General features: G+C 36.0%; 2 protein-coding genes across 2 annotated transcripts; one reads left to right on the forward strand and one right to left on the reverse strand.

Moving 5' to 3' along the window:
- The first annotated feature begins 5,949 nt into the window (after window positions 1–5,949).
- Window positions 5,950–9,804, forward strand: LOC132562395 (uncharacterized). Its single transcript, XM_060227136.1, has 4 exons — window positions 5,950–6,061; window positions 8,289–8,423; window positions 8,680–9,397; window positions 9,645–9,804. Exons 1-3 carry the CDS (start codon window positions 5,950–5,952, stop codon window positions 9,384–9,386), a joined length of 954 nt encoding a protein of 317 aa, XP_060083119.1. The 3' UTR covers window positions 9,387–9,397; window positions 9,645–9,804.
- A 1,145-nt stretch (window positions 9,805–10,949) lies between these two features.
- Window positions 10,950–12,523, reverse strand: LOC132562396 (putative nuclease HARBI1). Its single transcript, XM_060227137.1, has 2 exons — window positions 12,381–12,523; window positions 10,950–12,096 (listed from the first exon to the last, which is right to left on the reverse strand). The coding sequence occupies exons 1-2, from the start codon at window positions 12,521–12,523 to the stop codon at window positions 11,079–11,081; spliced, it is 1,161 nt and encodes a 386-aa protein (XP_060083120.1). The 3' UTR covers window positions 10,950–11,078.
- Between the last annotated feature and the right edge of the window lie 900 nt (window positions 12,524–13,423).

Raw genomic sequence — 13,423 nt, forward strand, 5'->3', positions numbered from 1 at the left:
TTTGTGCAAAGTCTAATGTCAAACAAATACAAGAAAACTCATTGCGAAATATGGGCTATCTTAAAAAATATAGACTGTCAAATATTTGCAAAAAATGGTAATTCTTTGGATGACACTTAAATGTTCATGTATCTGTTATTGTCAGAGAAAAAGAAGTCTAATTTTTTATCGTAAATCAAACAATTATTTAGCTTTTAGAAAAACTAAACGCAATTTTAATATCAATGTTAATAGCCGAGAAAAATCTGTTTCAATAGGGAGAGGTTCAATTTCGTAGCATTGTAGCATTTTATAAACGTTCGGTTTTTACGTGAAAAAATCAGAATATCGTTACCAAAAACTACACACATATAGCCAACGAGTTGCCGTTTGATCTTACCAAAGATTGAAAAGAAAATCGAGCAGGAAATATGTAAGATCCCCCTCTAAACTTTGATGGTTTTTGCAACTTTGCTACGAAAAACACACCTATTTCACTCACCTTTCAAAAGTGCTTAACTTTAAAATTAGGCCTTCTTATGAAGTCTAGAGGTTAGAAAATCAACAAAGAACATCCCAAATACCTTTGTGTGAAGTTTGGAGCCCATCTGATTAAAAAAAAATTATCCACAAAACAAAAACTATGATGACTTTAGGTTCGGCTGGTGGACGACCCGATATATCCCCCAACTTGAGATTTTCGAGAAGAAAAATTTCCAACTTTTACAATATCAGAGGGTTAGAAAAAAACTCTCCTAACCCTCTGCAAAAATGTTTTTATCTCTTCTAACCCCATATCGAGAACCCAAAGGGTTAGCAATGGTACTTTACTACGAAAATTTTGATCAAGTTTCAGCTGACGACTTCATTTTACCCCGGAACAGGTAAAAACAATTTTAAACCAATAATTCGAAGCTACCTCCACCATAAAAAAGAATCAGAATTGAAATCGACCCATTAACGGATTTTACATAGATTTTTAAACACAATTTCGTAGCAAACGTACAACAAGATGCTAATTAGAGTTAGGGTTTAGGGTTAGGATAAGGGTTGGGGTTGGGGTTAGGGTTAGGGAGTTTTTACGAGTAGAGCGCACCTACCAACTCGTCCATGTCATGAGATAGGTCACGTGACTAAGGGAGGCGGAGTTAGGATGAGTTTTTATTTGTAAAAATGTACACCTTCCAACTCGTCAATGTCATTAAATGGCTCACGTGACTTAGGGAGGCGGAGTTATCTCTTTTTAATCTTTGGTCTAACATGTTTCCCGGCTTAGAGTGAAGGAACTAGTCGGCATACAACAATGGGAATATTGATTCATGGCGTGCTGACGGAATGATTATCGTTTCTCATCATTAGTCAGGTATGTTGACTGCTACCTATTTAGTTAATCAAAATTAAAAAATCTTGATCTTGCGATTCCATGGATGTTTCGCTATACTAGATGTATGTATAATTTTAGCAACGTACATTTTAACAATGAGACGGCCAATTACAAAAATAACATAAAAAAGGTATATTGAGGATCATCGCCCTTTGAACAGTGACAGCAACTTATCCGGATTCCACAAGTAGTGGTTCCGCATTTAGTATTTGTTGACTACTTCCGCTTTCGATTTGAACATTGACGGTGTATGGTACTACAGCCTATTTTATCGCACAGACAGTTTGGTGGCCTGATAGGTACGCTACAGTTATTAAGTGTTGGACTGTGTTATATTTCAATTCATTCTAATTATGTTTTAATTGACATTTTATGTGCAACAATAACGTTTAAATCGATAAATAAGTAACGTTGTACATTTGTTTAATTTACAGATGACAGTGGTCATTGTTAATGGTGAGAATAAATATCAACACCCAACAAATAGAACTGGTTCTTATTTAGTATATTAATCTGTGTTATGTATATGTTCAAGAAAAAAAAATGAATAAATTATAAAAATCTTAATCTTGGGATGCCATGGATTCTTTTTATACTAGATGGAACCTTACTTTCATGCTTAGTTAACCTAACCTTCAGTCTCACCCTAACCCTCACCCTCAGTTAGGGTTAGGGTTGGGGTTGGGGTTGGGGTTAGGGTCCTTAGTAAATCCTTAAGCGGACTTCACGAAATCCGGTTGACGCCATTTTGTAAGGGAAATTGTCTCCTTGACGCTACTGATGACCTAAAAGCGGCGTGAAGTGGACCTTTTGGCGTGAAGCGGACTTTTGGTAGAAAATGCGTTATAGGGAACTTTTTTGAGTTAGAGTATTTGACATCATTTATCTCCCCTGGAAGTGTCTTTGACATGGATTCATCCAAAATAAGCCCTTTCTTTCAAAATTTATTACAGATGTATTATAGATAGCTTTTAAATTTTTTTCGTCCTAAATGTTTTTTTTAAACATTAATTCAACTTTAAAAAATAGATAGCTCAGAAACCACCTAAAAACGACTTTGAAAACAGTCCCTTTATTTCCGTTTGAGGGCAAATTTTCAGGGTTAGAAATGTCCACTTAATGCCATTTTTGTAAGAAAAATTAATTCATTTATTGTCCGATTGAGAAAATGTTGGGTGGAAATTGTGCAGAATATCGTGTACCATAAGGTTTCATAAATTTGCACAAAATATCAATTACCGTTTTTTTGTGATAACGAAAAGAAAAATCAAATTACTTCCTCTTGACCATGGATGAGTTTTTCAGGCAAAATTGACGACTGACTTGTTTTAAGAGGTAGAAAAAAATTTTTGCTCCGAAAATCTATCTTTTTCATTCGAAAGAGTGTGGAATTCTCAGCCATCCGTGAAAATAGATCGGCAAAAATCGCATTTGAACCATGAAATTATTGATTTCGAAAATGTTTTAAAGTCTGTTTAACGTCAACCGATGGCAATAACTACAGGGTAAGAAATGTCCGTTTGGCGTTACTTTGTTGGCAAAAATATGGGGTTAGGGTTAGAAATGTCACTAAATAGCGTCAAGTGGATTACCGCGAAATGAAAAAAAAAAAAAAAAATAAATAAATAAAACACACACTATCACATTTCCCTTATTTATTATCAGATATGAGATATTTTGGGTGCAAATTTTTCGGGATGCGATAATGCAGGAATATCACTCATTTGCAACTTAGTAACAGCTACTGCTTTTGCAGAATTTCGAAAAAAACAAAACAAATGGTTTCCCCTTGACTATGTTTAAATTGACAGGTGAAATAGAAGATTGACTTGTTTTGAGGGTTGAGAAATTCTTTAAATGGAAACACTATTCCTTTGACTTTAATCGAAAGATTAGGATATTTACAAATATAAACATTCACACAAAAACAAACACAAATATTCACATACACACAGTTACACACATAAACGTATCACAAACACACACACATAGACACATCTAAACACATATTCATTTACACATACATTTATTTACTAAAATGCAAATCAAATAAATTCACAAACATAAACACATTTACGTACACAAATAATACACATATACACACGCATTTGATTACATAAACACGGAAACAAACTCATGCATGTAATACAACATATTCACCTTCACATTCCCACAGATACAACCACGCATAGGAAAAATACACATATTTACAAACACACGCACACAAACAGTCATATACACACAGGTACACACATAAACGTATCACAAATACACAAAAATAGACGCATCCACACAAAAACACAGACAAACATATTCAAATACACACACACAATTACATACAAATGCACACACACACCACCACCACTAGCATACGGCCTGAAATGGGGACTCTGTCAAAACACCGAATTGGGGACTCTGTCAAAACACCGAATTGGGGACTGAGAAATAAAACGATTTTTTCTTCAAAAATGTTGCAAGAATATTGTTCTTATCACTTCAAACAAATATTTAAAATTGAATATAAAAAAATAAGGCTTATAGACTGTATTTTAGTGATTGGGGACCCGGAAGTGCCGATATGGGGACCAGGAAGTGCCGAAATGGGGACGTGTGTTAACATGTAAAACACATAGCGGAAGGGTCAAGATGCGTACATCTTCCGCCGTCGTCGTGCGTAAACTGTTGTTTCAAAATGCTACTCCTCCTTCATGCTTTCCTTGAAATTTGCATCCTTGGGTGATGATAATTAAATCTTGAGCTTGCGTAATGTTGTTTCATTCAAATCCTAATAATGACTGGAGAACAAGAGTTATAAGCATGAAAAATATGTAAACACTGATAAGTATGGTAAAGAAGATATAAGCCATTGTTGAAAGTGTGACAGACAGATGGATTGGCGGACAGACAAGGGATCCCTGCCTACACAGGCGACACATAAAGTTGATAATGCGTCAGCAAATCAGAGGCATGGGTTGCTTTGCAACAGATTCAAGGGAAAATTCAACAAAAGTTCTAAGGAACACATTTCGCCTTCGGATGACTTTCCCATAGTGTTACAGACACTTTGAGTAGAGAATCTCGAGTACTTGGTTCCTGTCAAATTTTACTACAATCTATGCAACAGATTCAAAGGAAAATTCAACAAAAGTTCTAAGGAACACATTTCGCCTTTGGATGACTTTCCCATAGTGTTACAGACTAACGCAGACGAACAAAGTGATCTATTTGGTTGTTTGCCATGGACATCTCGTTCCTCTTTCTATGTCTCCTTGCTATGCAAAAAAAAACCACACTTCCAAAAATTGATAAACCAATCATAGTCTTGAGCAGTCATACTAGCCAGCAGATTTAACCTCCTGTCAATTTGTTTTTAATAAATCAGAATTGTCTACACATCACGTTGTACTAAAACTGCGGAGAAGTCAGAATGCAAAACATTGCGTGAACAATGAAATATTCATCTCCATTAATGAAAATCTAGGATTAATGCTTTGGCTATTCACCTTTGATTGAATTCTCTTCGGTGATATAGGACGACAATGACATCAAGTATTTTTACGTGCAATAACATGTGGGGCAATAACCCCAGTTTTCACGAACATTATCTCCCTTCATGCACATCTATACATACCCTACCTTTTCGTCAGCGTGATTAGAGGAGTATTGAAGAGAAGTAATGTTTTCTACATGTAACAAAATATAAATAAATCACCCCATTTTCACCAACTTCTTGCACTCTGAAGCCTACTGCTCCTGATGTAACAACATCTTTCGGGCTCCAACTCTTCATGCACATCTACATTTAGGTTTAATGCTCTACCTTTCCACTAAGTTTGATTAAATCCCTTCAGTCATGTATGAAAAATTGCAACAAGGACAAGGTTAAGTGTGACAAACAGATGAGGGGAATAAAAGAACTTTAGAAAGTCACATTTGTAGTTGTCTGAATTTTATTTCAAAAATAATTCAAAACTTGGTACATTTAAATAATTAAAACAATACACAAGAGGCCCAGATGGCCTGTATCGCTCACCTGGATCTCATATGACCAACAGTAATACATCTTTGCATATGTTCCAGAATAGATGCTTAAAGCAATATGACAAATTACCTCATTTGGGTTTTCCCAATAGCAGTTCTAGATAAAAAGTTGATGTTATCAACATAGCCAATTTGACTCCTTTTGGCCCCACCCCTCAGGCCCCTGGGGTCAGCACCATCATTTGTATCAATCTGAATCCCAGCCACCTAGGGATATGTCCTACAAAATGTATTTGAATTTACTACAGTGGTCCCAGAGAAGAAGTCAATTATATAAATATAGCCAATTTGACCCTTTTTAGCCCCGCCCCTCAGGCCCCCAGGGGGTCAGTTTAATCATTTGTACAAATCTGAATCCCAGCAACCTGAGAATACTTTCTGCCAAATATGAGGAAATTCCAATAATAGTTTCCATAGAAGAAGTCAATTATATGAATATAGCCAATTTGACCCTTTTTAGCCCTGTCCCTCAGGCCCCCGGGGGGTCAACCTAATCATTTGTGTAAATCTGAATCCCAGCGACCTGGGGATACTTTCTGCCAAATATGATGAAATTCCGATTGTCGGTTCAAGAGAAGTCAAATGTTGATGGACGGACGGACGATGGATGCAGGATGCCACGGTATGGCATAAGCTCACCTTGGTCCTTCGGACAAGGTGAGCTAATAATAAACCTGTTGTGTTAAGTTTCCAAAATCTTATCAAAGTTTGTTGGGACCTTGGGTCAAGGTCAAGGCCACTGACACATCATGGATAATATAAGTGTTAAGTATGAATCTGTTCCATTAAGTTATGTAAGAAATACAGACCAGACAAGAACATTTCATCCAAATCTACAGTGATCTTGGCATTGATGGCATGACCTTGTGTCAAGGACATGTCACAATGCGACACATTTGCCTAAAGTAATAAGCTGTTCCATTGAGGTATTCAGACTGACAGACTGTCATACCATAATACGTACATAAACAAATTCCAATGCATCTCCATCGCCATCAACAATGAATACCACAGTACATATAAACACAGTAAGTGCAATATTTCATTAGTAATCACAAAATTTTGGCTAATTCAGAAGCAGATTTCAAACCGTTCCATTTGTGCTTAATCTAATATGACTTTGGATTTGATGTTTGTATTGTATTTCATTTATTCAATTCTTACAAAAATATGATTAAGATTTACTAAATTCTTGCACAAATATGGTTAAAAAGAAGTTTCAACACCTTCAACAAGGGAGAAGACCAATGTGAAAAAAATAATTAAGATAATGCCCATGCTTTATCTGTACAAGACTGAAAGGCAAGGAACACATGAACCAATTTCCAGTACGAAGAGATTCAAACATGCAAATCTACTGTAGGTATAAAATAATTGTTATAATGTGTATTTTAGGTACCCCTATACTTTTTTGGTTAATCCAATCGGCATTGTTTACTTGTTTTAATAAGTTCTAATGCGTAACTACTGTTTAACGGGAGGTAACTCTTACTTCATGCCGTGACATATTATCGATCGATTTTCTGGCAGCCTCGTTCTGAGTTGCCATTAAAAAACGTGTGAACTGACACGGCGTGTTCTCCTGTTTTTCAGGTGACATTGTGTGCCTCTCTATCACCCCTTACCCAGGCAACATAATGTTCAGCATTTTACTAAAGAGAACATATTCGATTAGACCAGTATTTTTTGAAAATTAGTACTACAGATTTTATTTCTGAAAAATTAGGTCTGAGGAGGGAAACCAAGGGTTGTCAGAAAGACAACAAAGCTCGATGGGGCAACCATCTGTGAAAATATCCAAGCGCAACCTCTTCCAGGAGCTGCAGGAGAAACGGAATAGCAATCGAATGTTACGGTATAGTGTCCGGAACATCTTCCGGCTCTTCCCGCGAAAGAGGTGGTGTGGTTGAGGAGAGTGACGTCATTAAGAGAAAAAAACATGGCGTCCAAATTTTTTAAATGCGCGGCTTGCGGGATATTTTTTGCAACTAGAGAGGCCTTTACAACACACAGTTGTTCAAAGGGTGAGTTAACGAGATATTTTTCTTTTTTTCTTTGCTTAAATCGTAAATTAGCTTGTGTTATGAGTCAAATGATGATAATAAGACGGATCATGCTATAGGCATAGGTCTAATCTGCTAATGATTGAATTGGTGTCTATATCGGGATCAGCTGACAGCTGTTTTTGTGCATGTCGTATGGAATTTCGGGCAGCATCATTTTTGTTTTTGGTCGTTATACGATTTTTTCCTGTGCCAATTTGCTTTAATTTACAGGTGTGATATTTTATGTAAGTTGACTGTTATATGGCCTAAATCTGTTGGGATTTTTTTTTTCATCGTGTTATAAGATCCGAGGTGCGAGTTCGACGCTTGCTGCCGGTGTCGGTTTGTGTTTCTCGGGAAGTCGAGGACTGACCGGTCTGTGCTGTCGTTGGTTGTGCCCTTGGGCAAGACATGATACCCTAATTGCTTTTGATGACATGCGACGAGCCGCCCGCATGTTGTTCAGTGAGGTAGTCACCAACTGCTACAAGGAGCCCCCGCCTCAAAATGACCCTGGCTGTTCAGTCATAGGACGATAAACACAACAAACAAACAAACAAAATCATCATGTTATATCAAAGTGACATGTTGAGTTTTTATTCTTATGTTACTTCTTATGGCTAATGTTTCAATTACACTGTATACTTAGACTCGAAATAGAAATAAAGCAATGTCCTGTTGCAGCTTGCTTTTGACGATGGTGCTTAACTGGTGGTCATGTTGATTTTTAAAATATCACTGATTTATAGGCCTTTTGTGATCTGTATTAAATCAAGACTAGAGTCTTTTTTTATATTGTACAGATTTCTAACATAATGAAGCTGTATTTTTTATTTTAGCTAACACAGCACAGTCTACACATGCACAGCCCCAAGAAACTACCAAAAGAAATACTGCAATACTGTGTGAAGAATGTGGTGGAGTTTTCTTTACTGTTGCCAGTTACAACCAACATGCATGTGCCCTTGCTGATGGTAAGTTTGTTACAAATAATATTGTGTTGAAATATGACAGTTTGGTTCATTTTGAGAATCAAACTACAGCTTTTGAAAAACTAGAAAAGTTTTTTTACAGTTTTTGTAGAAATGATTTCATAAGCTTATATACTGAGATAACTGAAATTATTAACATTCTGAAGTCTGTATTTTTTATGAGTCAGGTGTACATAATTATAGTAAATATATATGCATGTATTGATTTGACACACATTTTTTCCTTGTATTATTACAGTTTCATCTGTGGACACAGATTGCACTAACGCTAAAAGCACAGATTTGAACGGGTCCCAACACAGTCCAACAGAAAACACAAAAGGTATATCTACTACTACTGGTACATGTATGTCATGGAACAAGTCACAAACACTCTTGTTAATCTCTGAATATCAGCGACACGAGGCAAAAGTTACATCTGGACTACTTAGGAAAAAGATGTTGTGGCAGAAAATTGAGACAGTGTTTAAAGAACATGGTTACAGTTTTACAGCAGATCAGATATCAGGTCGATGGAAAACGATCACTAGGGCTTTCAAAAACACTAAGGACCACAACAAGAAGAGTGGAAATGACAAGAAGCACTATGAATTTGAGGATGCGTTAAATGATGTCCTTGGAGACTGTCCAACTGTCAACCCTGTGACAATATCCTCTGTGAAAAAACGCAAGCTTCCTGATGTTGATTCTGAAAGTACAGAGGGTGAAGATGACTGTTCATGTTCAAAATCGGATTCCAATGAAAGTTCAAAACAAAAGTCAAAGAAGACAAATTCTTCAGAAATCATTAACCTATTGAAACAACACTCAGAACAACAGCGAGAATTTCAAAGCGAATACAGACAAATGCAAGCAAAGGAATCAGAGAGAAGGCAAAAGGAACACTCTGAGCGCTTATTGGTCCTAAATAGTTTGATTGATGCCATAAAAAGCAATAAAAAGTAAATCATAAAAAGGTAAATATTTTGATCAGAAGGTTACTTTTTATCATGGTGGGATTTTATGAGAGCAAGCATGTACAGGTTATTTCAAGATTTGTCCAAATAGGGCTTTCTGTCTGCAGAAATATATCTATAGCATTTTTGCTTTATTGAATTTCAGCATATATCTCATGATTTTTAGATCATGCATAATGCTGAAATGACATATCAGCATAATATAAAATTCGATAAAAAAACCCTTTTTTTAATTTGTATTTTTCAGAGTGTGTTGTTTGTATGGATGCAGATGCAGATTGTGCCATAGTGGATTGTGGGCACCTTGCCACCTGTATGGACTGTGCGAAAGAATTAAGTAATTGCCCAATATGTAGAAAAGTGATAACCAGCAAAATCAAAATTTATCTCTAGTCAGACATTCCAACCACCCCAAAAGACTCTTATCTTTGGAAAATGTTGAATGTTATATTTTTTGTTACTCATAAATCCTAATAGGAAGATACATTACCCAATTTTTGTCCAGCTTTTTATTTTTGCAATACAATTGCTAAGTCAGCATAAGTGATTATGTATATTACAATTGTATGAGGTAGGTGTAATTGAAACTTGATTTTTTCTTTTTTACAATGAAAATCATTTGTGATACTTTTCAAAATTACTTTTTCATGTATTTACTATTATTTCTATTTTTTGTTTTTACTGTCTCGCTCTGTACAGCGACATTTTGTTTTTATATTTTTTTATTTGTTAAAATAAAGTGCCAAGTTAAAATTTGTAACTGTGTTGAAATATTCTTCTTTATTATGGAGGAGAAAGAAATGATAATCCTACTTGCAACTCTGTAAGTAGGGCAATATCAAAGAAATGGGTGCCCAAATGTTTGTTTATAGTGAGATTAGCATGAAATATGGCCAAGATATTCTGCACGCTGTGGTTGAAAGAGGCAAAATTTGCAGCTTTTTAGGTCATCTGACCCGAAGGGTTAGGATGACCTATAGCCATATAGTGTTTCGTCGATCATCGTGCGTCGTTTTCATTCAAACAACTTCTTCTCAATAACCAAAAGGCCTAGGGTGTTGGTATTTGGCCCATAGCATGCTGGCATGGAGCCCTACCAAGTTTGTTCAAATGAATGACCTTGACCCAAATGTATGTCATTGATGTCAGATGACCGTTAAGGCCCATGGGCCTCTTGTTAATTATTTTCTTCTAATGACATAATGAAACTTTGTACAGATTAATTTAAGGAACCAGCTGACCCATGTCCACTGTCATTGAATCAAGGTTACAGTCAAATGTCAAGGTCATTGATGACTTGTCATGATCAGTATATTCTAAGGTCATCAAAATATTTTATTTAAGTTAGTGACAGAAACTATATCATGTGGTTTTTCACCTGTGCTTCCTCCTCTACCTAAATATGGCATAATTTTCACCCTGGCTAATAGTAGAAAGTGAAAAAAAGAAAATTTGAAAAAAAAAAAAAAAAAAAAATGAAAATGACACAAGTGGTGATTTGATTTTCAGGCATTTAATAAGATTTAAGGCTTAGTACTGAAAATGAGCCACTGAATAACATGCAATACACATGAAAATGAAAATAAAAACTTTCCATTGTATTAACTATACAAATTCTGACATGTATCCAAAAATCCATGGGTGAGGTGAATTGAGGTAATGCATATGATTCTTGATTAATCTAGAGATTTCTTGCAATGTTATTTCTCTTCAGCAATGCTTGATTATTTACATAAGCAAGTGCTGGGAGGGGTTGTCCATCATGATTTTCATCATCATTTCTATCTAGAAACTCCTCAATACTATCATGCTCAAGCAGACAAATATTGTGCAACACGCAACAAGCCATTATTATTTCACATGCAGTGAGGACCAGGCAGGTTTCTAAGTTCTGCAGTCGTCTAAATCTACCTTTTAATAAGCTGAAAGCCCTCTCAATAATGACTCGATTAGCAGAATGCTTGAAGTTGTAATTTCTCTGCTCAGGAGTCAAATGCCCATTGTCTCTGTATGGCGTCAATAACCATGTCTGCAATGGATATGCTGCATCAGCAATGATATGATAATTTTGACACAATTCTGGACCAGTGTCCCACAAATCTGAGCAAGCAAGCACACGAGCATCATGAGTTTTTCCAGGGAACCCAGCAAAACAACTAATGAACACCATCTCTGTATTGCACACTGCTTGAAGTTGTAGTGAATGAAAATTTTTCCTGTTGACATATGCTTGTGGTCGATGTTTGGGTGCTTTTATCTTAATATGGGTACCATCCAGAGAACCCAGAATCCCTGGAAATCCATTTCTTTGGCTGAATTTGTCTACAGTTTCCTGAGCTTGCTGGCCAACTGGCCAAGTAATGAATTTTGACATCAAATGTTCCAGAATGAAGTTGACTACCTTTTTTCTGCACATGATAACAGTAGATTCAGACATTCCAAATCTATCAGCAATTTTTATAATAGTTTCCTGTCCTCCAAGGTACCAAAGGGTGACTAGTAATTGTGTTTTTATTGCAACAGGCTCTCGTCCACCAAATCCTTCCTTTTGTGGGAAATGTGGGGAATTTGTAAAATAGCCACACAGTATGTCAAATGTCTGCCTACCGACTCGAAACATGCGCCTGAATTCCTCTTCTCTATAATCTGGAACAACTTTATTAACATACCCAATAATTCTACGACGATCCTCTCTAGACCTGTAAACAAACACAAAAATTAAACAAAAAAAAAAAAAATGAATAATGCAAAACATAACTTGTTACATATTTCTCTTGGGAAGAGAGATGCCTTGACATTCTCACAGAAACCAATCTTTTTGAAAAGATATTGCTATCGCAAAATACAAATTAATAATAATTATGTCACTGATAAGATGATAATATAAGATTGGGTGGGGTGTTCATGCAATCATCAGACTGATCATGGGAATTGCATGGGAATATTTGCGTTTTATGCTTTATGATATAATGTGTGAACTTACAGGAGTGCAGCACAAACACTGTTAATAACGAAAATATCGTTATTAAAAATGTCTAATACTTCCTCATCATTTTCGTCAACATCGATTTGATCTTCAGATCCCACAAATACAGCTACTACCGCATTGTAATGATCGGCCGCCATATTGTTTGTCCTCAAAATCTCCCGGTGCGTTCGATTCGCAAGTCTCCTGGACAGACATAAATCACTCTACCGGAGAGTGAATCGAGTAAGTGAAGAGGGTGCTCCCCTCTTGGGTTGGAGTCGTCTATGGGGTGATGGTTCAGTGTTTTTAGGAGACGACTCCCTGGTCTGAAGATGAGTTGTTGTGTCTGAACTTCCGGCGGAGGAGTGGGGAGCGGGCTCCTTGTCTTCAGTCCTGCCGAACATCCAGGCCGTCCTATTGTTTTGTTTTATTTTATTATTTTCATTATATTTATTTATTAGGACTTTTCACCATTTGGTAAAAAGACCTATTGTTTTTGTTATGTTTCTTCTTCTTCTTCTTCTTATTATTATTATTATTATTATTGATGCAGATTTTTTAAGTAGGTCAAAAATCCAATATGGCTGTTATGACGTCATAAGTTAAAAACTTTAAAACGGCCGTAACTCGAAAACCGTTGAGTGTACAGAGTTCATGTCTAATACAAAAGCTCGCTGTGGAGTCAATATTTGAAAATTTGAAAACAAATTTTTTTTTCCATTTTTTATTTTTCTTGAAAATTTCTTTAACACATCGATACAGAATGTCCTTCCAATGAATTTAGTGATTTTAGTTTTTCTGTAACGTTTATCACTTCCGTTGTATGCCATTTTGAAAATTTCCTTCGATCTTTTAAAAATGCCGACAATTTGGAAAAACTCGATCTAGATCTTTACCAACGGACTTTTTTTGAAATTATTTATATCAGAAAGGTTTCCCCAGATGTCCTCTACCATTTAGTGTCATTTACAAAATCATCAGAAAAATAAAATGGACGCCATGACGTCATATCCGATTTTACCTAAATGGCTGTGACTCAATAACGGCTCAAGCTATTG

This window comes from Ylistrum balloti, unplaced genomic scaffold (genome assembly GCF_031769215.1).
Source record: "Ylistrum balloti isolate Yb309-2 unplaced genomic scaffold, AGI_CSIRO_Ybal_v1 Utg371408, whole genome shotgun sequence".
NCBI lineage: Eukaryota > Metazoa > Mollusca > Bivalvia > Pectinida > Pectinidae > Ylistrum > Ylistrum balloti.

Coding starts and splice junctions, on each gene's coding strand:
- LOC132562395 (XM_060227136.1), top strand. CDS start 5,950: ATGATGAAATTCCGATTGTCGGTTCAAGAGAAGTCAAATGTTGATGGA. Junction 6,062..8,288: donor ACCTTGGTCCTTCGGACAAG/GTGAGCTAATAA, acceptor TTTTTATTTTAG/CTAACACAGCACAGTCTACA. Junction 8,424..8,679: donor TGCATGTGCCCTTGCTGATG/GTAAGTTTGTTA, acceptor GTATTATTACAG/TTTCATCTGTGGACACAGAT.
- LOC132562396 (XM_060227137.1), bottom strand. CDS start 12,523: ATGGCGGCCGATCATTACAATGCGGTAGTAGCTGTATTTGTGGGATCT. Junction 12,097..12,380: donor AGTGTTTGTGCTGCACTCCT/GTAAGTTCACAC, acceptor GTTTGTTTACAG/GTCTAGAGAGGATCGTCGTA.